Below are 25,811 nucleotides of genomic sequence, written 5' to 3' on the forward strand. Positions count from 1 at the left end.
AAACTATAGTCCGCCCCTCCAACGGTCTGAGGGACAGTGAACTGGCCCCCTGTTTTAAGAGTTTGAGGACCTCTGTTAAGAATAATTTGAAGTCAGACAATGTGATGCCTTCATATATGTTCTTTTTATTTAGATTTGCTTTGGTTATTTGGGCTCTTTTTTTGGTTCTATATAAACTTTAGGATTTTTAAATTTTTTTTAAGTTCTGTGAAAAATGATGTTGGTATTTTGATAGCATTGTGTTGACTCTATTGATTGCATTTGACAGTATGGCCATTTTAACAATATCGGTTCTTCTGATCTGTGAGTATAGAGCATTCTTCCGTTTGTTTGTATCATCTATGATTTGTTTCATCGGTGTTTTGTAGTTCTTGTAGAGATCTTTTACCTCTTTGAGTAAATATATTCCTAGGTTTTTGTTTTTTGTGGCTATTGTAAATGGGATTGAGTTTTTTATTTGGTTCTTGGCTTGAGCATTATTGGTTTATAGAAATGCTGATTTTGTACATTGATTTTTGTGTCTTGAGACTTTACTGAAGTCGTTTATCAGATCTTGGAAAACTTTTTAGGGTTCTCTAGGTATACAGTCATGTTATTGGTGAACAGAGATAACTTGACTGCTTCCTTGCCATTTAGGATGCCTTTTATTTATTTTTCATTCCTGATTGCTCTCGCTAGGACTTCAAGTAATATGTTGAATAGAAGTGGTAGATAATTCTTATAAGTGACTACTAACTAGTTTGAGCTTTAAATTATTTCTTTTAAAAGGGGTAAAATAAATTAACCCCTTTAAAAAATAACTGTCTCTACATTATACTGAAGGTTAGAATTAGGCAATATGTGTATTAACCAAGGAATTTTTTACTGTGGAAATTAGCTACAGTTGTTAAGTATGGACCTAAAAATATAAGGTATGATGTTCTTTCTGAAAGCTATCTTGAAGAAACACCTCTATAATATATACCAATCACATTTAACCTTGGTTCAAGACTTAGACATCACATAAAGAAAATTAATATAAAATTATCTTAGAATATTCTTTAGTTTTTCTAAAGGACTAGGTATTAATGAGGTACAAATCGAACATTAAATGAAAACTCTTCTCTGTGATTTATTTCAAAGCTCCTGCTGAATTTACATAAGAAAGAAATGTAATGAATCAATACTTAATTTGGGGTAGACTCTGTTTTGGGATTAACTTGTTTAACACTGACATATTACCCTGAAAAGAACTGACATTCTCAAAAATGAATATCATTTCAGTGGTCCTGGTGAGGTTTAATTAGTGAATGGTCTCTTGGATGTTAAAACAAACTTTTTTTTTTTTTTGAGTTGGAGTCTCACTCTGTTGCCCAGACTGGAGTGCAGTGGCTGCTCCCGGCCACCGCATCCTCGACCTGCTGGGCTCTGGCGATCCTTCCACCTCAGCCTTCCGAGGAGCCGGAATTACAGGCATGCGCTACCACGCCCGGCTGATTTTTGATTTATTGTAGAGATGAGGTCTCGCCAAGTTGCCCAGGCGGGTCTCCAACCCGCAGACTCAGGAAATCCACTCATCTCAGCCTCCCAAGGCGCGAGATTACAGGCTGAGCCACCAAGCCTGGCTAAAACAAACTTTAAAATTAGCTGGGTGTGGTGGCATGCACCTGTGGTTCTAACTACTTGGAAGGCTGAGGCAGAAGGATCACCTGAACCCAGCAGGTTGAGGCTGCGGTGGCCATGAGCACTGCACTTCAACCTAGGTGACAGAGGAAGACTCCTAAAAACAAAAACAAAAACACAAAACTTTAAATTATATTCATGGGGCTGCTGGTACCAGGTCTTGCCTATGTATCAAGGCACCATTTACTGAGTTACTACACTGTGCTAGAAGACAGTTCATGCATGATCTCACTGAATCTTTGTCCTTAGGAAGTAAATATTATCACCATTTGATAGATGGGGAAAATGGAGGCACTTGACAGATTAAGTAATGGCACAAGGCCCCGCTTGAGGTCAACCGAGCTATAAGCCCCCGTGGGACTGGGTTTGTCCTGCTCACTGATGTAACTGTTGGAACCCACTTCGGGAGCACTTGGTAAATAGGTGTTGAGGGACACTTCTTATTCAAATCCAGGTCTGGGCAAATTCCATGCTTTTGCTCCATCCGTTTTCTCACACTATTGCATGTATATGTTGTTAATTCGTACCAGCATTAGACTTTGTAGTGTTAGAACTTTGTAACTATTCATACCAGTATTTGACACTATCAACTAACAAAATGTATTTTTCAAAGAGTAGCACCAGCAAAAAAAAAAAAGTCTGTATGTAATTTTTAAAAAAACAGCAAAGTGTTGAAGTTGAGTGCTTATTGTGTGCCAGGCATAGTTTGAAGCACTTTTCACAGGAATCCTATGAGGGTATTTTTATTTTCCTTCCTTTACAGATGAGGAAAGTGAGACACAGTGAGAATGAGTAACTCACCCGAATTCACAAGTGGTAGAAGAGGATTTGAATTAAGCCTCACTCTGAGTGAGGCTTAACCACTAAGCTATCAACTTACATGGTATTTACACACATCAAATTCATGAATGATTTTAATGTGGCTTTTATCTACTCAATAAAAAGTACATCATCTAAAGACCTGTACATATAAGATTCTGTTAGTATGATTGGTTGTTCCGCATGAGATAAAATGAATTCCTATTTTAAAAATATCTGTAGTAATCCAATATCTCTGTGGAATACACAGTTTGCATAGCTTTTTAATACACGCAAATGTCCTGCTTGTAAATATCCAAATTAAAAAACAAATTTCAATTTAACGTTTCCCCCTAAAGTTTTACTTCCCTGTTTTTTTGTTTGTTTGTTTTTGAGTTGTCACCTAGACTGGAGTGCCGTGGCATGATCACAACTATCACAGCTCATGGCAGCCTCAACCTCCTGGTTTCAGGCCATTCTTCTACCTCAGCAGACCGAGTGGCTGGGACTACAGCATACACTACCACACCCGGCTAATATTTTTATTTTTTTTATTATTTTTTTTTTTATAGAGACCAGGTTTCACTATGTCACTCAGGCTGGTCTCAAACTCCTGGGCTCAGTCCTTCCCCCGCCATCTCTCAAAGTGTTAGGATTACAAGCTTGAGTCTGTGCCTGGCCTACCTCCCTGTTTTCTTAAACAGATTCTGCTTGGTGTAATTATTCATTTCTGGTTATTCGGAATCATCATTTCATGCTTTGATGATCATAGTATCTAGAATAAAGTCATATCTTCAAAGATATTTGGCGATGTAAGGCCAGCTTCTTCCCCCTGTACACAAAGTCATTTCTTTATTAGTTCCTATTTCTAGTTGTTTTCTAGTCTCCTTCACTGTATTTGCTTATGGTGCAACTATGGGTCCTTCTCCTTTCTAAAGCCTATTTTACAATTGAATGTGAACCTAAAAGTTTTCTAACCAATTACATTATGATTCTGTATCTAAGGAAAATAATCAAGGAATTACAGAGCCTCTTCTAGGTGGACAATTGAATGTATAATATTTGTGGTAACTATGTGAGGCTGTCTTCATGCTTTTTAGCATAAAGTTTGTTGAGTGTTAACAAGCACAGAGTCACATGACCACCAACAAAATCAAGATTTGGGACAGCTCCTTGAAAAATTCTCTTGTGACTGGGCACAGTGGCTCATGCCTATAATCCCAGGATTTGGGGAGGCTGAGGTGAGAGGATTACCAGAGTTCACAGGTCTGAGACCAGCCCTGGCAACTTGGAGAGACCTCATCTCTATGATAAACCAAAAAATTAGCCGGGTGTGGTGGTACATTCCTATAGTTGCAGCTACTTGGAAGGTTGAGGTAGAAGGATCGCCTGAGCCCAGCAGGTCGAGGCTGAGATGGCCATGAGCATGCCACTGTACTACCAGCCTGGGAAGCAGAGTGAGACTCTGACTCAAAAGAAAAAAAGAAAAGTTCTCTTGTAGGCGGAGTGTGATGACTCACGCTTGTAATCCCAGCACTTTGGAAGGCTGAGATGGGAGGATCGCTTAAGTCCAGGAGTTCGAGTTCATCCTGGGCAACTTAGTGAACCCTGTCTCTACGAAAAATAAATAATTAGCTGAGCATGGTGGTATGTACCTGTAGTTCCAGCTATTCAGGAGCTGAAGAGAAAGGATTGTTTGAGTTCAGGAGGTTGAGGCTTCAGTGAGCTGTGACCATGTCACTATACTCCAGCCTGGTCAATAGAGTGAGACCCTATCCCTTTTTTTTGAGTTGAAGTCTCACTCTGTCATCCAGGTTGGCATGCAGTGACACACACACAGCCACCCCAGCCTCGACCTGCTGGGCTCTGGCCATCCTTCTGCCTCAGCCTTCCAAGTGGCCAGAACTACAGGCCCTTGCTACCACACCTAGCTAATTTTTTGATTTATTGTAGAGACGAGGTCTCGCCAAGTTGCCCAGGCTGATCTTGAACCCGCAGGTTCAGGCAATCCACTCACCTCAGCCTCCCAAAGTGCTGGGATTACAGGCTGAGCCACTGAGCCCAGCTGAGACCCTATCTCTTAAAAATAAAAATAAAAAAAGATCCTCGTGTGCTTCTTTGTGGTCAGCCCCTTCTATCACTTCCAGACCCTGCAAATCATTAATCTGTTTATTTGCCTGTATTCGTTCCAATTCCAGAATGTCATATAAATGGAGTCTTAGAGTTTGTGTCCTTTTGAGTTTGGCTTCTTTCCACCAAGCATAATGCACTTGAGATTCATTCTTGCTACTGCTTGTGTCAGAGTTCATTTCTTTTTATTCCTGAGTAGTTTTCCACTGGGTGGATATACTGTAGTTTGTTTTCTCATTCACCAGTTGAAGAGCCGCCTGGCTTTTGAGTAAAATTTTTGTCCTTATATAAGTTGTTCTCCTGCTTGTGTTACCCTCCTCATTACTTACCAATATCACAGCAGATTGAGACCAGGGTCACAAGTAGGTGGTTTATTTTGGAAGGCAATCCCAGGGAACAGGAGTTGGGGGACAAGGAGAAATAAAACAGGAAAAAGGGCTGGGCCCTTTGTGTCTTTACCCTTCTTGGGTCATGCTTGCTTTAGCTTCTCATTTCTAGTCTTCACCAGCTGGGGCAGCATCCCAAGATGTCCCATGAAGTCCTGGATTATAGATGTAGTTGTTTCAGGCCTCTTGCCTATTGGAAACCCTAGATGTACAATAACCCCCCTCAATGTAACCATTCCTTTATTTGCATACCAGTTTCCAGCAGAGGGGACATACAATGACACAATGGGACCCTAATATCATTCCTTGGTGGAAGTATAGCTGGTTTTCCAAGAACCAGGACCTATAATCCAATTGAATTTAGGTTTGAGCTGATGGGAAGCCCACATTGCTCAACTGGGTCTCTTGGAGAGGGGCGAGTCTACATACCCACACTCAAGTATTCTGGCGAATGGGGATCAAACTGGATCATGTGACCAGGACCCCCTCAAGATAGACAGCCTTCTGATGGGCGGATCTGAGCAATAATCCCAAGTGTAGCATATAGTGTTGCCAAAACCCCAAAAGACCCGCCCAGTGCTGTGTCTTTTTCTTAGCAGTGGAGTTACAAGATTGTATAACTTGACCTTGACCTTAGAGGTGAAGCCCTGGCCCGCCCCAGCTCCCTGGGCCCCTGGAAACCTAATTGGTGCTAGGGCTTCTAATTTTCACAGACCTTTTTTCTCCACCCACTATCAAGGCTTACTGGACATTCAGGTCTTGGCTTACCTTTTCAGTAGGCATGATATCATAAATGTAGATGAGTGGTGTGATATTCTGTAATGTCAAGATTGTAAGATCCAAAGGGTAAAAGAAAAATGACCAGGCAGTGGTTCATGCCTGTAACCCCTGAACTTTGGGAGGCCAAGGTAGGAGGACCACCTGAGGTCAGGAGTTCAAGACCAGTTTGGGCAACAGAGAGAGACACTGTCTCAACAACAGCAACACAAATATTTAGGATTTGTGACTCTGAATATAGAGCAGGAGAGTTAACATTGCAGTCAGGCAGAATGTGGCAAGTGGTACACCTGAGGAAAGGGCCAGAGATTTGAGGAGAGGCTTAAGAGCCATCTGATTCAGGCCCCCTTGCATCTTCATTCTGAGTTCAGTTTTCAGGGCCGGTAGAACTCACAAATTCCAGATATGTGGTGGAACAGCTTATGTAGTTCTGGGTTCTGTACAAATATCGTTGATAAATACTTGATTGGCTCAGTCGTGCTGACTGGTCATGAGGATCTACTGGGCTTACTTTCTGACCATATAGAGATTGGAAAGAAAAGAGACCTGCAGAAAAGTTTTGCATACCTGATAGTTTCCCAACCTTTTCATACTTAGTGAAAGCAGTTTGGTGGAGCTCTAACTGCCGTATCTCAGGAGAAATGCTGCCTTATCCAACTGAAATCTGAAGGGGAAATACATTACTTATGAAAATATTCAGCAGCATTTCCTTCAACCCACAACAGCAGTGCTTTGTTTTAATTGCGTGTCTACCTGAGCAATAAATGGGGACTATGGGGTTCTGATAGTGGACACTGATATTCCCAGCCACAGGGAAACAAATATTACTTTGAACTAGGATGTGGCATTAGGAACCCTTTGACGCGAGATAGCACAGGCATTATAGCTGCCAAGGTATGTTTCAGTTCCTAAAGTGCTAAGAGCGCATTTTACCACATTTAGTTGTCTTGCTCTGTTTATTGAATTAGATGGAGCGAGAAGCAATTATTTTGGATAATCTTCAGGAAGAACTCCCTGAAATTTCGAGAACAAAAGAGGCAGCCACCACAGAGGAGCTCTCTGAGCTGCTGGACTATGTACGCCAGTATGAAGAGAATGTGGAGAAGCAGCAGCTGCTACTGACTCTACTTCTTCTGCGCATCAAAAGTATCCAGAATGTTCCAGAAAGCTTAGGGACTGTGGAAACTGTTCCAGCATTTCAAGAGATTACTTCTATGCAAGAGCGATGCACCAAGTAAGATTTATGAAAAACTATTAAGGAAATGTGCTTGACCATTTCAGCTCAAAATTTTGAAAATATCAAATTTAGAAGTTATAAAAATATTGTAGAATAATGGCAAATGATACAACACTGATAGGTATAAAAAGGAATGGAAAAGATGAATAATTGAAATCAAAACAAGCATATATTTTCCATCCTGGTGTTAATGATATCCTTCAAATTTATTTATTTTGTTGTTTTTTTTGTATGTTTGCTCTTTTTCTAATTTACTAATAACGTAGTCACCATAAGAAATTTAGAGCATGAGACCAGGTGTGGTGGCTCACTCTTGTAATCCTAGCACTTTGGGAGGCCGAGAAGGGAGAATCACTTGAGCCCAGGAGTTTGAGACTAGACTAGGCAACGTAGTAAGATCTCATCTCTACAAAATAAAAAATAAAAATAAAAATAAATTACCTAGGCATGGTGGTGCATGCCTACAGTTCCAGCCACTCAGGAGGCTGAGGCAGAAAGATTGCCTGAGGCTGTGGTGAGCCGTGATAGTGGTACTGCACTCCAGCCTGGGTGACAGAGTGAGACTCTGACTCAGAAAACATAAACAAGAAATTTAAAGAATGTGAAAATGATAAAGATTAATATAAAAACCCAACTTAATCTCACCACTCAGCAACAACCCTTGCCAATCACTCTTATCTCTTCTTTTTTTTAAAACTATGATTTTGCTTTTAAATAATTTGAGATCATAGTTCTTACGCTATTTTGTATTGTCTTGAATAAATATCAACATGTGATGTTTGTACTCCTTTGTCATTAAATGTTATTTTAAAACATAGCTGTAGCCAGATGCGGTGATTCAAGCCTTCATTCCCAACACTTTGGGAGGCAGAGGCGAGAGGATTACTTGAGCTCAGAGGTTTGAGACCAGCCTGGGCAACATGGTGAGACCTCATCTCTACAATAAATCAAAAAATTAGCCAGATGTGGTGGCACATGCCTGTGGTTCCACCTACTTGGAAGACTGAGGTAGAAGGATCTTCTGAGCTCTGCAAGTTGAGGTTGTGGTGACTGAGCTTGCCACTGCACTCCAGCCTGGGCGACAGAGTGAGACTTTGACTCAAAACAAAACAAAACAAAAACATAGCTGTAAAATATTCTACCATATGGATATACCATAGTTGATTTAACCAACACCCTAATAAAGCACCTTTAAATTAAATATATATTTTTTTACCTTTATAAACAACACTGCAGTGAATATTCTTATGCCAGTATCTCTATCTTGATGTGTGATTAATTCATTGAGAAAGATACTGAGAAGTTGAATCATTGGGTCAAAGGCTAGAAACTCTCACACACCACTCAACATAATGCTTCTGACACCAGATGAGTGGGGGTTTTCCCACACATACCCAGCAATTCTCCAGCGACACCAGTTTAGCTCTGATACTCTCTGCCTGGAGGCAGCATGAGGTAACACAGGTTAAGGGCTCAATCCCATGAAAGTGCCCCCCACTTCAGGTGCCAATCACAAGTGGTGGGTGCTCCCTGTACTTCCGACCAATAGGCTATAAATTGAGAGTTCCTTCCACACCTTCCTCGGGTTCAGTTAATTTGCCAGAACCATTCATAGAATTCAGGGAAACACTTATGTTTACCAGTTTATTAATAAAGGATAAAATGAGTGACCAGACTGAAGAGATTCATAGGGCCTGGTATAGGGGAAGGAACGCAGAGCTTCAGTGCTGTCGCTGGATGGGCCGCATGGCCACCTTCACATGTCCCACAATCCAGAAGCTCTTAGAATCCTGTCCTTTTGGGTTTTTATGGAGGCTTCATTATGTAGTCAGGATTGATGATGTCATTGGACATTGGTGATCAACTCAATCTTCAGCTTCTATACCCTCCCCAGAAGTTGGGGTGTGTGGGGTGAGGTAGGGGTGGTACTGGAAGTTCTAATCCTCTAATCATGGGGTTGGTTCCCCTGGCAAGCAGCCTCCATCCTCAGGCTATTCAGAAGCCCACCAAAATCACCTCATTAGGACAAAAGATGCTCCTGTCACCCCAGAAATGACAAAGTCCACAGGAGCCCTATGTCAAGAACTAGAGTCAAAGACTGAGTATTAGAACAAAAGATTCTCCTGGCACTCTTTTTTTGTTTTGTTTTGTTTTTGAGTCGGAGTCTCACTCTGTCGCCCAGACTGGAGTGCAGTGGCTGCTCCCGACCACCGCAGCCTCGATCTGCTCGGCTCCGGTGATCCTTCCGCCTCAGTCTTCCGAGTAGCCGGACTTACAGGCGCGCGCTACCACGCCCAGCTAATTTTTTGATTTTATTGTACAGATGAGATCTCGCCTGCCCAGGCGGGTCTCGAACCTGTGGGCTCAGGCAATCCACTCACCTCAGCCTCCCAAAGGCGCGGGATTACAGGCTGAGCCACCGAGCCCGGCTCTCCTGGCACTCTTATCTACAGAGATATTAAGAGTTCAGGCTCAGGAACCAGGGTAGAGACCACATATATATTTCTTGTTGCGTAGCGATGTTGCAGATACCTAACAAATAACTCTCAGAAAATATTTTACTCACTTAAATGCCTCTTCTGATATTTGCTGCATTCACAGCAAAAGGGATCAGCTGCAAAGAAAAAGACTAGGGGTGGTTGTGTATCCCCAAGAGCCTACCGATGACTCCACGCCTCTAAGTCATTTTCATTTGAGCTCAAGGATTACATGGCAAAAAAATAGAGATGGCAATTAGAATGTAAAGAGTAAGCCAGGGAAACATAGCAAGACCTCCTCTCTACAAAAAATACAAAAATTTGCCGGGGTGGTAGTGCTCTTCTGTAGTTCTAGCTACTCAGGAGGTTAAGACGGAAGGATTGCCTGAGCCCTGCAGGTCAAGGCTGTGGTGAGCTGTGATCATGACACTGCATTCCAGCCTGGGTGACAGAGTGAGACCTTGATTCAAATAATAATAATAATAATAATAACAACAACAATGTATGGTGCAAAAAGAGGATATTTGGGGATGATAGGTTTGGAGAGGTTTTTGACTGATAGAATTTAACATATGTTTATACTGAGGGGGTGCCAAAAAATGTGTGCACATTTTAAGAGATATTATCTATGCATACTTTTAGTTTGCCGTAATCAGAAGTGTCTGGATGCTGACAGTACCCACTTTGAGCAGCTCTTGTAATTGCAGAAGTCAAACGTGACTTGTATTCAACTTTTGTTATTGATGTATATTGAGTATTACAATTTTAATACAGCTTTTCCTTTCTTAAAATGTGCATACATTTTTTTTTTATGACACCCTCTGTATATGTGGTACCTAGGTCATTTAAAACTGGTAGTGTTTACTTGGAGAAAAATATCATCATTATGTGCTATTCAGACATTTCGCTAATTGTTTAAATAAAACTGTTTCACAGAAGAACAGAATAGAGAAACAATTATATTCTGATGCTCTATTTTAGGCTTTTTCAGAAAGCTCAAAAAAACAAGGAATTGATGCAGACTGAAATCCAAGAAAGGCAGTCTTTCACAAAAGAAATAATTGCTTTGAAGAATTTATTTCAACATACCATAACTTCTTTCCAAAATATGGCAACACAGGACCCCCCAGAAAAGGCACAGCAGTTTGAGGTGAGTAAAGAATAAACTAGTGAATGGTATAGCCCCACAATCTTGTACCCAAAATCCTTGGTACAGAGGTAGCTCAGGGACTGGGGTTCAGGGAACGGGCCAGGGAGAGAGACTCTCACATGCAAAGACCCTGTGGCATGGTGTGGGCAGAACCAAGGAAGAAGATTAGTATGGTTGGAGAGCAGAGAGCAGACCTGAGACCAGACTGGGAGGTAGGCCGGTCTGGAACCAGCAGCCTGTTTTCAGCCATGTTTCAAATGTATTTGGTGAATAGGGACCTCAGACCACTCTTGACTAGCTTGTCAGATTACTCCTTTAGTAGACATGACCTCTTATCTCTGATGGGGGCTATGCACACCCTAAGTATCATTTGGGAACTCACTTCTTCAGAATGATCTTTTCCTTCATTCCAGCCCAGTGGTGACAGCCAGAAAGGGTATTGGGAAGTTTATTGAAAGTCATACTTAGCAGGTATAGTGGCTCACACCTATAGTCCCAATACTTTGGGAGGCCAAGGCGAGAGGATTGCTTGAGCCCTGTAGTTCGAGACTAGCCTGGGTAGCATAGCAAGAACTTGTCTCTACAAAAATAAAAAAATAACCTGGGCATAGTGGCATATGCCTGTAGTCCCTGCTCCTTGGAAGGCTGAGGTGGATGGATCATCTGAGCCCAGGAGGTTGAGGCTGCGGTGAGCCATGATCATGCCACTGTGTTTTAGTCTGAATGACAGAGTGAGACTGAACTAAAAAAAAAAAAAAAAAAAAAAAAGAGTTCTAGGCCAGGTGTGGTGGCTCAAGCCTGTAATCCCAGCACTTTGGGAGGCTGAGGTGAGGGGATTGTCTGAGCCCACAGGATCAAGAACAGCTTGGGCAGCCTGAGGAGACCTCATCTCTACAATAAATCAAAAACTATCCGGGCATGGCAGCACGCACCTATAGTTCTGACTACTTGGAAGGCTGACACGGAGCCCAGCAGGTTGATGCTGGGGTGGCTGTGAGCATGCCACTGCCCGGGCGATGGGGTGAGACTCCAACTCAAAAAAAAAAAAAAAAAGTTCTCTGCTGTTGTTAACTAGAGCTTTTGCTTATTAATGTTGAAGAGGAAACTTACTGTCAATTACAGAAGCAATCTTCATGGGGAAGCCATCTAAGTGTAGCTCTGAATGAAGCCCTGTACTGTATCCCTGGACCAGGTCTAGATAAAGCAGGATGACACTTATCCCTCAAGCCCCACCTTTGTCTGAATGCCACCATTCTCTAAGTTTCCATCTCTCTCTAGAAGTGCTCTCTACTGAGAATTAAGAAAAGAAAAACAGTGACACATCACAGAATAGTCATTGAAAACTAAAATCATTCTTCAGTGCAGTGATTCAGTCCATTAGCACAAATAATGCTACTGAACAGCTACTGTAAAAACAAAACAAACAACAAAAAAGCCACAGTAAAGTCAAGAAGTATTTTTCCACTTGATCTTTGGGAAACTTTCCCAAACAAATGAGTTTCGCCTTTATAATTACTGCGGGAGAAGGTAGATCAGATTTAGTTTCTAGGCCACAGCCAATAGGCTGTTTGTTCAGGTTTCTTTTATCTCCTAAAACCTACATTCTTTGCAGGGAACTGGAAGCCTCCCTTTTGAAAGGAGCTGAGCTGTGCTGGGCTGTCTAATTACATGAAAGTAGACACTTCTGCTCCCAACGTGGGGCTTTTAGTGGCCTTGAATCATTGTGATGATAATGGGGGAAGAAGCAGAAATAGCAACAAGTTAATAACAACAACAAAAAACTTCTTTGAAACTTTTTGCTACTTGCAACTTTTTAGAACAGGACTGCAACCAAGATATAGTTAAATCCTAGAGGTGCTTTAGAAGCAAGGGATGTTGTAATGTCTTTTCTTTACAATGGTGTGACACTGTGAGGAGATATCAAGTTTAATGCTTACAAATTAGAAAGCATCTTCTGACCAAGCTGAGTATCTCTCAGGCTTAATCAGCTTGTATCAATAGTGAGGTTTTGTCATGCAAATGGTGCTCCTTTAAATCATAAGGTGTGCTGGAAAGCTGCTTTCGCTTTTTTTAGACTTCAACTTTTCCCGTATTGAAACTCTCTTCATGTTTTTAGCAGCTTCAAAGCATCCTTAAGAAAGGGAAGCTAACTTTTGAGAATATTATGGAAAAACTGCGAATCAAGTATTCCGAGATGTACACCATAGTCCCAGCAGAGATTGAGTCCCAGGTGGAAGAATGCAGAAAAGCTTTAGAAGACATAGATGAGAAGGTAATAATAATGTCTGTGCTAGTGTCATTATTTATGGAATCTGAATGAATGTCAAAAAGAAAATAGCATTTAATGTCACATTTTCATTTGCCAGAATTTTAGCTGTGACTGTTTCTGTAAAGTTTAGTTAAGTGACAATTTTGTGTAGTGAAGACTGAGCTAAAGGTGCTTTCAATGTGACATAAGGTAGCAGAATTAGATAATCTGTTTATTTTTAATTGTCAAAATGCTTCATTTTTCTTCTCGCACATTTTAAAATAGTTATGTGTTACCTTTTACTTGTCTTATTATTATTATTATTTTACATTTTAGTGCACAACCACTTAAAAATTTTGGACATGAATAATGCTTTTCTTTAAAATATATTCCCTAAAATGTTTTGCAATTTTAACCAAGAATAGATTTCACAGGTCGCTAGGAATAGCATACATTGTCTGTCTAACGATAATGCTAATAGAATTCTCGCAAACCATATCTGGGCAAATCTTTATGCCTGAAAGTCCAGATTTGAGGAAAGGATGGGAAATATTTTATAGCACTAGAGACATAGAAGCTTAGCAAGACAGTTTTATTAGATTGTAAAAATGTAACACATGTCCAATAGGACAAAATTCTATTTGGCTCAGCACCCATAGGAGTTTTTTGAAACTGATTGTACCTATAACTTGATAAATAAAATAGGTCCTTAAATAAACACAAAAAATTCAGGTTTCAATTTTATTTACTGGAATCTATCATTAACTTCCATGACAAATTGCACCCGAAAATCTAACCTGTGTATAAACCATGTAAATGCCTAATGCATACTTATGACAGATCTTTTTTGGTTTAACAAAAGAAAATCTGTTAGATACTTTCTCAAGGATTAAGTGCTGTTGATTTTATTTTAAGAGAATACTAAATGTTTTGAGATTTAATTATTCTCATGACTTCATGTGAAAATTTCTAACAGGAAATTAGTAACCAAAATCAGTCTTTCAAGTTCAGGGTTGAAAGGTTCCATTGTGAACTTGTGTATTTGTAACAAATAGCAACTTTTTTTTCCTGGGTGATGGGTCTAAAAGGAAGTTCAAAAATCCAGACAACATACACAGTGCCATTGTGTATAATTCAGATAGTGATTTGTTTTTCTAAATCATGATGTGTCCTAATGTATCTAGATGGTATACATTTCTACCAGGAGAATAACTGCCCAAAATATCAGAATACTTTTGTTTTGTGGCAGTTTGTACAGCCAGCAAAAAAAAAAAAAAAAAAAAAAACTAATACAGAACCAAGGTGGGATATTCCCCCGACCCCATCCCCAATAATCTTGACTGTGGTATGATCTGTGGAATCAAAACATGATATAAAATTATCAACAGTCTAATGCTGAGACTAGAGCCTGGGACTCAGAGTCTGGGGACTCGGGGACTTCTCAGGTCAAATTCAGCCACTGCCTTGACATTTGTCCTTAGCAAGTCATTTAACCTGTGTTTCAGTTTCTGCATCTGGACTCTATCTGCATAGGATGGTTTCAGTCTCAATGGTTATACAGATACAGTGTGGTTTTTTTGTTTGTTTTGTTTTTAAGAAAAATAAAAGGATTATATAAAAGTATAAAGTACTGTTTGGTTAATTAGTGGCTGCTTGGAGAAAGCCTTATCAAGGTAACAAAAGCAGAACACAAACTAATCAGGTATTTGGAGAACGATATATTTGACATTAATTTACTGTCTTTCCTAGCACAAGTTATTTTTTTTAAAGAAAGAAAATGATTTAGATAAAAGAATTACACTATTCAGCAGCTAGGTTTCTGATTGCTGGAAAACATCCACTAGAAATAGTAACACAGGGAAAAATGAAGTTCTGTGCATCCTCAAGAAATAGCTACTTTTATCTTTGCACATAGTAAGCCTCAATAAATGCTACCTATAATCAGCATTATCATGTCTACACATATATATCTTATGTAATTTAACTAAGTACTCAGTTAATTTACTAGACCTCCTTTCTCTTTACTATTCAGCTACATGCATACAAAGGGAGAATGCTATCCGATGTCTGTGCACAAAAATCTTTTATAATAAAAAATTTCATTCATGCTAGATACTGTTAGTCTAACACTTTCTTAAAAAAAAAAAAGTAACTACTTTTAGAAGGTTGCTTCACCCCAATGAATGTCCTGTTGGTGATTACATTTTTAAAAAATCAGCTTGAGAATAAGTTTGGCTTTATTGAGAACAGATTTGTATAGAGGATTTTCTCATAAAGTGGAGAGATTGTATAATAAATAATTTATCCCCCAAGAATGTTTTCATATCATTGGATCCATAAAGGTATGTTTCAAAAAGTCCACTGAGTTATTTTGCCCAACACAACACATATCTGTAATACACACATGGATTGCATTCAACACATTTTTACTTAATTTATTTTTTTGAAGATTGGATTTAAAAGGTCGGGTGCGCTTAGCTGCTTTTAGTGGTCTGCTAGTCTACCCTCTCACATGGTTTGGAATTCCCCCCTTTCCCCCAAGTCCTTAAAAGATTTTTGCAGCCGGGCTCGGTGGCTCAGCCTGTAATCCCGCACTTTGGGAGGCTGAAGTGAGTGGATTGCCTGAGCCCGCGGGTTCGAGACCCGCCTGGACAACTTGGCGAGACCTCATCTCTACAATAAATAAAAAATTAGCCGGGCGTGGTAGCGCGCATCTGTAGTTCCAGCTACTTGGAAGGCTGAGGCGGAAGGATCGCTGGAGCCCAGCAGGTCAAGGCTGCGGTGGCCAGGAGCAGCCACTGCACTCCAGTCTGGGCGACAGAGTGAGACTCCAACTCAAAAAAAAAAAAAAAGATTTTTGCAGGTGAAAACAGAGGGACTACCCCTTTTGTCTCCTGAACCTATGAATGGAGTACCGAAAACCTCTCTTAGCCAAACTTGTCTTTTTCCATTGTAACAGATTAGCCATGAGGTCTTGAAAAGCTCACCTTCATACACAATGAGTCGAAAAATAGAAGAAATTAACAATGGCCTTCAAAATGTTGAAAAGATGTTGCAGCAGAAAAGCAAAAATATTGAGACAGCGCAAGAAATTCAAAAGGTAACAACCTCCTTTAACTCCCTTCAGCATTGCGTATTTCTGACGTGCTCCTTCCCCTGTTCGTCAGTCACCACAAGGTGAGCCCTTTGGATTACTCTGAAGCACAGAGACCCTAAACCAGATGATCCACAAGGATGTCACCTCCAGAGGTTTAATAGAGAATGTTGCATTGAACAGTTATTCTTGGGCTGGGCCTGGTGACTAATCCCAGCACTTTGGGAGGCAGAGGTGAGAGATTTGCCTGAGCCCACAGGTTCAAGACCAGCCAGGCAACATGGTGAGGCCTCGTCTCTACAATAAATAATTTTTTAAAAAAATTAGCCATGCATCGTGGTGTGTGCCTATAGTTCCAGCTACTTGGAAGGCTGAGGCGGAAGTATTGCCCAAACCTAGCAGTGCGAATCTGCAGTAGCCATGAATGTGCCACTGCACTCCAACCTGGGTGACAGAGTGAGACTCCAACTCAAAAAACAAAAAAAAATCGTTGTTCTTGCCTGGGTATGGTGGCTTATACTTGTCCTGTAATCCCAGCACTCTGGGAGGCCAAAGTAAAAGGATTGCTTGAGCCCAGGAGTTGGAGACCAGACTGGGTAACAAAGAGAGATCTCATCTCTACAAAAAAAATTGGCCAGGTGTGGTGGTGCCCACCTATAGACCCAGCTACACAGGAAGCTGAGTCAGGAGGATTGCTTGAACCCAGGAGGTCGAGGCTGCAGTGAACCATGATTGTGTCACTGCACTCCAGCCCGGGTAGCAGAGTAAGACCTGACTCGGAAAAAAAAATCGTTCTCAGTTTTTCTTGGTGGGCATATGCCCCAACTCAGAGAGCCTCTGATTGTGAGCTAGCATTTTCACAAGTAAAGGAGAGTGTGAGTCTTATCTTGGGAAGACTGATATGAGAAATAATTCCATAGGATGTGAAAAGTATTGACAGCTTTTTTTAGACTGCCAAGATTTAAAAAGAAAGGAAGTTCTAAATCTATTTCCCTTGTAAAATGTCTTAGGAAATAAAATTGTAGGTAAAATTGTACGTAAACATAATATTATGCCAAGTAAACCCTTGCATATGAAAAGGTTCTTATGCTAGTCTACATTTTAAGGAAATATTCTAGTATAGTTTGAGGACTTTTGTTGTGTTTTTAGTGAGTGGTATGTCAGGGCTCTCTGTTGCCCAGGCTAGAGTACAGTGGCATAATCATAGCTTACTGTAGCCTTGAACTCCTAGGCTCAAGAGATCCTGAACTTTTAAAATAGGTCAGAATATGGCCCACTCCTGGACAAAATCTTGGCCTCTGAAGAAGAGGAACCTAATTTAACCAGTCAGATTTTCCTATTTCTCAAAATTATGTTCTTAAGTGAATATTAAATAATTCAGTATTTTACCTTTGATGTTTTTCTTCTGCCCAGACAAGTTCAGATTCGAATCCAACCTATTGGTTTCTTGAACCAAAAGCAATTGTCACTAAAACATGTGGCTAGAGCTGCCCACATTCATCCCAAGTCAGCAGATATTTTTATTTGGCTAGTTTTAGTTTTATTACACTTAATAAAATTGTATTCTATGTTAAGTACATGAATTTACTGGTCTAAATAGGCTCAAGACCTTTTTAAGCAGAATGTTTAAGTGTTTCCTCAAGACCTTTTTAAGCAGAATGTTTTGCTCATCTCTCTTGAAAGATGAGAGCTGTATTGTCCATGCCATTCATCTCTAGAATGTCCAGGTCTTTCTGTTCCCCTACAGTCAATTTATACTGAAGCGAACACAATTACAGTTAAGAGAGATCAGGAAAAATATTTTTCAGTTTAGAGTACAAATGGTTGCTGGGTATAAAGTAGTAACTATCCCTGTGGTGTTGTTTCTGTGATGTTTTGATAGCATTTACCATGTGTAAACTAGGAATTACCACCATAGACTATGATGTCTTCATTCAAATTGACTTCCGATTTCTTTTTCCAGAAAATGTGGGATGAGCTAGATCTCTGGCATTCCAAGCTAAATGAGCTGGATTCTGAAGTTCAGGACGTTGTTGAACAGGACCCAGGCCAGGCTCAAGAATGGATGGATAACTTGATGATTCCTTTCCAGCAGTATCAACAAATGTCACAGAGAGCAGAATCTAGAACCTCACAGCTAAATAAGGTATGCCTGTGACACATGAAGGCTGTACAGCATGTGGTGGTATTGAGATGGGTTGAAAACCAAACTAAAAAATACATTGAGAGGTAGCCAGTCTCCCTTGAATTGCCAGTTTCTATAGGACTTGAAGAAGCTAGAGTCACATGGTAGGCTCATGTGGGCACAAATTTTAATGCTCGTGCAAACAGAAAGTGTGATTGGACAGGCAGAACCAAGGACCCCGAAGTCAGACCACAGCAGGAGTCCAGGTAAGCTGGTGGGAAGTCCAGGCTTCCCAAAGGTAGATGAAGACCAGTCATGGGAATTGAGGACAGTCTCAAGAATCCAGAGAGACAGCGATGAGAAAGACTGTCCTTTGGGAACAAGATGCTCTCTCTAGCCCATTCCAAATAGGAACCATGGTCAGGTGAGTTGTGCATGTGATCTAGCAAGAGCGAGGCAGCATCGTAGTCTTAGAAGAACTGTAAAGCAGGGTCCTGAACAGGAAGACAAAGTCCAAGTCCTGTTTCAGAAGTTGCAAGGCCATCCTGGAACCCCTCGCGTTGAGTAGAGCTTCTTATGTCCTTTCCACCTGTGGTCAGGATTAGTCTTAAAGTCAGAAGGATCGTAACCTGGAGCGGGTGGGCAAGTGGTCCCAGTCACGGGGAGCAGAGACTTGCGAGACCTGACATACCACTCACTAGCACCAACTAACTCTTCACTCAGGAATCATTCATCTCCAGTAGGAGGCATTGGACTAAGTTCGGTACCCCATCTCTTTCACAGGCCACAGTCAAGATGGAGGAATACAGCGATCTTTTGAAGAGCACTGAGGCTTGGATAGAAAATACCAGTCGCTTGCTGGCCAATCCTGCTGACTATGACTCTTCAAGGACTCTGAGTCACTATGCTAGCACCCTCCAGGTAAGTGTTCTTTCCAGATTTTCTGCCAGTCATAGAATCGACATGTTGATTAGTGGCTTAGCTAATCACCATGCTACTTTCCCCCCCCTTCTTTCCTGAAGTACAGTCTTACCTCTAACTATACCCATGGCAGAAGGAAACTTGAACAAGTGGCAGGCACTAGGCTGGGATTTTTTGGAGACTGAAAGCTAGTTCTTTCTGTCCTGACAACTATATCATGACTTCTTAGACAACTTTTCTGGCTTCCATGGGCCTCAGTGTCTCCCACCTACCTATGAAGTAAGAAAGTCGCACTGGATGGTGCTGATGCTTTTGGTCCACAGAATTCTAAACAGCCCCCAGTATTCTTGTCCCGTGGTGTACACACCCTGATTAAATCCCCTTCCCTTTGAATGTGGACAGGAATATGAATGGGATGGGTTAGTTGCTGCTTTGATGAGGTGACATTACAGGGCTAAGGTGATGGAATCATCACTGCCATAAGAATGAATGGATAACCTGATGATTCCTTTCTTCCCATAAATGCATGACTGCATGATTGCAAGACTCCCTATTGCAGGTTTTTGGATTTTCAGACTTGGGATACTTAACCAGTAAGTATAATAACATATATTCCAAATTTGAGAAAATCCAAAATCCAAAACACTTCTGGCCCCAAGCATTTCAGGTAAGGGCTACTCAACCTTAGTAGAGTATGAGAGATTCTCCTGCTGACCTGAAAAAGGAAGACACCATATTGAGAGAGGGCCATGGAGTTAGGACCCAAGTGTAACTTCTAGAAACTGGGAGAGCCACCAACAGCCAATGAGAATATGGGACCTCAGTCCTGTAACTGAATTCTCCCAATAACCTGCATGAACTTGGAGGAGAACCCCAGGCTCCAGATGAAATCTTGACTGCAGCCTGCCTGTTGACTGTGGAGGACTCTGCCTGGACTCCTGACCAATGGGCATTATGAGATAGTAACTTTGTTTTAAGCTGTTATGTTTATGGTCATTAGTTCTACAGCAAGCAAACGAATCCATGGTTCCTTCCAGTTTTTTTGTTTGTTTTCTTTTTTTGAGTCAGAGTCTCACTCTGTCGCCCAGGCTGGAATGCAGTGGCACGATCACGGCTACCACAGGCTCTACCTGTTGGGCTCTGGTGAGCCTTCTGCCTCAGCCTTCTGCCTCAGCCTTCCAAGTAGCTAGAATAAGTAGCCACCACACCCCACTAATTTTTTGATTTATTATAGAGATGATGTCTTGCGCAGTTGCCCAGACTGGTCTCGAACCCCTGGCCTCAGGCAATCCTTGGCCTCTCAAAGTGCTGGGATTATAGGCGTGAGCCACTATGCTCAGCTTCCTTCCATTTCTAAGATGCCATGATTTCAAATTTCCTATCCTTTCTGGTAAAACCCAGGTTCCCCGTGTCTCCATGCTAGCCTACAAAGACAGAACTGGTGAAAATGTCTTCCTACTTGGGGCCATGACTGCAACAGATCTTCTAGGTGCTGAGCACTGACTGAAGTTTTTTCATGAAGGCATTGTTGCCTTCACTTATGTTACTCTACCATGAGAAAGAATCCCTTAGGAAAAAGCTTAAACACTTTTTACAGAATCAGACTTCAAAGATGATTCAGCTCCTTTTTATGTCTTTAGAATAGCACAGTGTGTTCCTAAGGGAGCTGCTGGCTTCATAAGTTCCCAATGTTTGTGATATCTTGGCACATTTTTTTTTCCTGTGGTAGCAGTTGTAAAAATACTGCATTTTCACCCATTTTTTTCTTTTCTTTTTTTCTTCCCCTTGCTTGTGATTTCTTTTGCTGCTTTCATTTGAGTTGGCTTCTCACATCCCCAAAGTCATCTATTTATTTATGTTTTTTTTTTTTTATTTAAAAAAAAAGAGAGATGGATTTTTTTTTTTTTTTTTTTTTTTGAGTCAGTCTCACTCTGTCACCCAGGCTGGAGTGCAATGGCACGCTTATAGTCACCGCAGCCTCTGCCTGCTGTGCTCAGGAGATCCTTCCGCCTTAGACTTCTAAATAGCTGGAACCACAGGTGCGTGCCACCACACACAGCTAGTTTTTTGATTTATTGTAGAGACAAGGTCTTGCCAAGTTGCCCAGGCTGGTCTCGAATGCATGGGCTCAGACAATCCTCTCCCCTCGGCCTCCCAAAGTGCTGTGATTACAGGCGTGGGTCATCAAGCCCAGCTGAGATGGGTTCTTATTATGTTGCTGAGGCTGGTCTTAAACTTCTGGATTCAAGCAATCCTCCTGCCTCAGCCTCTCAAAGTGCTGGGATTACAGGCATAAGCCACTGTGACCAGCCCATATTTTATTCATTTTATTTTATTTTTTTGAGTCGGGTTCTTACTCTGTCACCCAGGCTGGAGGGCAATTGCACGACCACAGCTCATTGCAGCTTCCACCTTCTGGGCTCAGCCTCCCAAGTAACTGGGACTAAAGGTTTGTGCTACCATGCCTGGCTAATTTTTTAGTTGTTTTTTTTTTTTTAGAGACGAGGTCTTGCTATGTTGCCTAGGCTGGTCTCAAACTCCTGGGCTCAAGTGATCCTCTCACCCTGACCTCCCAAAGTGCTAGGATTATAGGCGTGAGCCACCATGCCTGGCCAACTTTTTATTTTTAATCACCTGCATAAGTCACCATTTTTTAGGACTTTGCCAAGTTGGAGAAAGGATGCTTATTATGAGTTAGAAAAAAAATACTGTACAAAAGTGAACTCAGGTAAAAGCAGCTGGGTTTTGCTACCTTCTACTGATACAAATATAAAAAAGGCAAAAGCATCTCTCAAGCTGTTCAAGACGTTCTGAGTTATTGGAATTTGTTTATGAGCCAGACCTGAGTTGAGATAAGGGAAGATGTGGGTTTATTCCCCACAAAATGTATCCTACTCTCCCAATGGGAAGGCTAACTAGTCCCAATAACTATTCCTATGTGAAATCCCCATTTTGTTCCTAAAATGAAAATAGTTCTACTTTTAGAATGCTCTTTTCCACTTTCTAGCATTGTTGGGTATTACTTTTTAAAATGACTTTTAAAGAAAAGTGTCAGAACTCACAACTAATCTTTGAGTGTTTGTTGTAATTGCACTATACCCTTCTACCTGGATTGCATTCATTAAGACAGGTCTTTGTAACCTAAAGATGATTTCACAACCACTCCTGTTGTAATTAAGAATCATTGAAACATAACTTGCCATAAAAAATAGGAACTTAATTTGTTTTGTAATCAACTTCATTGAGGTATAATTTACATGGAGTAAAATTACACCCATTTTAAGTGTGCAGACAGGTGGGCTTTGATAAAGTGCAGTTGCATAATTACCCCCAACATCAATATGAAAAACAATCCCATCATCCCAAGAAGGGTCTGCATGCCCCTTTGCTGTCGATTTCTTTTCACCCTACGTGATCACTCACTGCTGTCTATTACAATAGTTGTGCCTTTTCTAGAATCAAGTACATGTCTTTTTTTGTGTGTAACTTCTTTCATTTAGCATAATGTGGGGTCTCATTCTGTCACCCATGCAGGAGTGCGGTGGCATCATCATGGCTCACCATAGCCTCGTTCTCCTGTACTCAGATGTTCCTTCCAAGTAACTGAGACTGCAGGCACACTCTGCTACACTCATATAATTTTATATTTTGTAAAGAGATGAGGTTTCTTTATGTTTCCCAGGCTGGTCTCAAACTCCTGTGCTAAAGCAGTCTTCTCACCTCAGCCTCCCAGAGTGCTAGGATTATAGGTGTGAGCCACTATACCCACTCCAGTATAATACTTTTGAGATTCATCCAGGTTGTTACATTTATCGACATGTAGTTTACTCTTTTTTTTTTTGAGTTGGAGTCTCACTCTGTCGCCCAGACTGGAGTGCAGTGGCCGCTCCTGGCCACTGCAGCCTCGACCTGCTGGGCTCCGGCCATCCTTCCACCTCAGCCTTCCAAGTAGCTGGAACTACAGGCACGCACTATCACGCCCGGCTCATTTTGATTTATTATAGAGATGCGGTCTCGCCAAGTTGCCCAGGCAGGTTTCGAACCCGTGGGCTCAGGCAATCCACTCACCTCAGCCTCCCAAAGGCATGGGATTACAGGCTGAGCCACCAAGCCTGGCTTGTAGTTCACTCTTTGATGGCTCCAAGTAGTGTCCCATTTACAGAAATAGCAGTTTGTTTATCCTTTTACCAGATCACAGATATTTGGGTTGTTTCTCATTTTGAGCTACATATTAGCCATAGCTGTTTCACAAATAACTTTAAAAGTTGGCAGCTTTTTAAAAAAATTTGAGACAAATTCTTTCTCTGTCACTCAGGCTGGAGTGCAATAGTGTAATTACAGCTCACTGCAGCCTCGAACTCCTGGGCTTAAGTGATCCTCCCACCTCAGCCTCCCATGTAGCTGGGACTACAGGTGCTTTTAAAATATTTTTGTAGGCAACCTCCTCAGGTCCCCTCCCACTGTGGGAGCTTTTCTGTCCTCTTAATAAATCCTGCTTTCACACACACACACACACACACACACACATTTGTGTGTGTATGTATGTATGTATGTATGTGTGTGTGTATATATATATATTTGTAGAGACCTTGTAGAGACAAGGTCTTACTGTTTTGCCCAGGTTGGTCTTGAGCTCCTGGCCTCAAGCAATTTTCTCTATTTGGTCTCCCAAAACTCTAGGGTAAAGGCATAAGCCACTGCACACAGCTAGAAGTTAGCAACTTAAAACAACAAACATTTATCATCTTAGTTTTTGTAGGTCAGGAATTCGGGCATGGCTTAGTTCTGGCTTCAGGTCTGTCATGAGAATGTAGTCAAGATGTCAGCAAAGATTGTGGGCTCATTTGAAGGCTCCACTTGGGTAAGGGGAGAGATGGGATCCACTTCCAAGCTCACCCATGTGGCTGATGGCAGGACTTGGAAGATCCGTGTATTGTCACGTGGGCTTCTCCTTTGGCATAAACAATCTAAAAGAGAGTGACAGAGTGCTCCCAAGACAGAAATCGCAGTCTTTTTGTCTAATCTTGGAAGTGACCTTTCATCACTTCCACCATGTTTTATTATAATTAAGTCAGTAAGTCCCAACTATATTCAAGGGAGCTGATTATATGGCTGTGCCATTTTTTATTCTCACTAGCAATGTGAATTCCAGTTGCTCCATATTTTCTTTCTTTCTTTCTTTTTTTTTTTTTGAGTTGGAGTCTCACTCTGTCGCCCAGACTGCAGGGCAGTGGCCGCTCCCGGCCACTGCAGCCTCGACCTGCTGGGCTCCGGCGATCCTTCCGCCTCAGCCTTCCAAGTAGCTGGAACTACAGGCGTGCGCTACCACGCCTGGCTAATTTTTTGATTTATTGTAGAGATGAGGTCTCGCCAAGTTGCCCAGGCAGGTTTCGAGCCCACAGGCTCAGGCAGTCCACTCACCTCAGCCTCCCAAAGCATGGGATTACAGGCTGAGCCACTGAGCCTGGCTACTCCATATTTTCAACAGCACTTACTCTTGTCTGTCTTTTAGTTTTTAGCCACTTTGGTGACTTGTAGTCAAGAGTTCATTGTGGCTTAAATGGAATTTCTCTAATGATGATCTTGAGCATTTATTCATGTCCTTATTTGTCATTTGGACACTTCCTTTGTGAAGTATTGTTCAATTTCTTTTTTGTCCAGTTTTTAATTGGGTTGTTTGTGTTCCAAAACATTCTGAAAACCATTCCTTTGTCATGTATAGTTTACAAATATTTTCTTCTAGTCTGTGGCTTGTCTTTTTATTATCTTAAACACTGTCTTTTAGGGAGCAATTGTTATTAATTTGACAAAGTCCAATTGATTAATATTTTCTTTTATAAATTATTCTTTTGTGCTGTTTTCTAAGATATTTTTACATAACCCAAGGTTACAAAGAGTTCCTTCTAGTTTTTTTCCAGAAATGTAATAGTTTTAACTTTTATTCTTAGGTCTGTGAGTCATTTCATGTTAATTGTTGTGTAAAGTATGAATCAAGGATTGAAGTTCTTTTCTTTCCATAGGGATATCCAATTGCTCTAGCGTCATTTATCGAACAGGCTCTCACCACCGAATTACTTTGGCACCTTGTTGAAAATCATTTGACCTCATACATGTGGGTCTATTTCTGGGCTCTTGCTTCTGTTCTATTGATCTATATGTGTCTGTTCTTTCACCAATAAGACAGTCTTGATTACTGTAACCTTATAGTAAGTCTTAAAATCCGTAGCATAAGTTCTACAACTTTGTTCTTGTTCAAATTTTTTTTGGCTAATCTAGGTCTTTTGCATTGCCATATAAATCGGAATCAGCTTATCAATTTCTATACAGAGGACTGTTAGAATTTTGGGTAGGATTGCATTACATTTTTAGATCAATTTGGGGAGAATGAACATCTCAACCATATTAACTATTTGATTCAGGAACATGATGTATCTTTTTATTTATTTTGAGTTTTAATTTATCTTACCAGTGTTTTGTAGCTTTCAGTATATACTTCTTACACATGTATATTGTTAAGATTATCTGTAAGTATTTAAGGTTTTTGATGTAAATGGCATTATTAATAATTAGTATTAGTTTTAAGTTTTGTTTTTCTAAAAGTTTTCTCCTACAAGGATTTTAAATAAGACCAATATAAGATCCTGAATAGCCTAATTAATATTAGTGACTTCTGATTAGAATTCTAGTTGCCTACATAGGTGTTCTTTCCCATAGAATTTTTTTTTAATGAAATTACCTGAAGACTACATTAGGAGGCTTAACATTTTCATTGGCTGAGCTATTTGGAAATCTTAAGTTTGAAAGTT

General features: G+C 40.9%; 1 protein-coding gene across 1 annotated transcript in view; it reads left to right on the top strand.

The window, feature by feature from the left end:
* SYNE2 (spectrin repeat containing nuclear envelope protein 2) overlaps positions 1-25,811 on the top strand; it is a 317,000-nt gene that overhangs the window by 148,763 nt on the left and 142,426 nt on the right. Inside the window, exons 50-55 of the mRNA XM_008063321.2 lie at positions 6,722-6,987; positions 10,449-10,617; positions 12,734-12,889; positions 15,825-15,965; positions 17,923-18,105; positions 18,868-19,005. Of these exons, the coding sequence (XP_008061512.1) occupies positions 6,722-6,987; positions 10,449-10,617; positions 12,734-12,889; positions 15,825-15,965; positions 17,923-18,105; positions 18,868-19,005 (1,053 nt within the window). The remainder of the gene's footprint in view (positions 1-6,721; positions 6,988-10,448; positions 10,618-12,733; positions 12,890-15,824; positions 15,966-17,922; positions 18,106-18,867; positions 19,006-25,811) is intronic.

Source organism: Carlito syrichta, unplaced genomic scaffold (genome assembly GCF_000164805.1).
Source record: "Carlito syrichta isolate Samal-C Ts95f unplaced genomic scaffold, Tarsius_syrichta-2.0.1 Scaffold306742, whole genome shotgun sequence".
In the NCBI taxonomy this organism is placed as follows: Eukaryota; Metazoa; Chordata; class Mammalia; order Primates; family Tarsiidae; genus Carlito; species Carlito syrichta.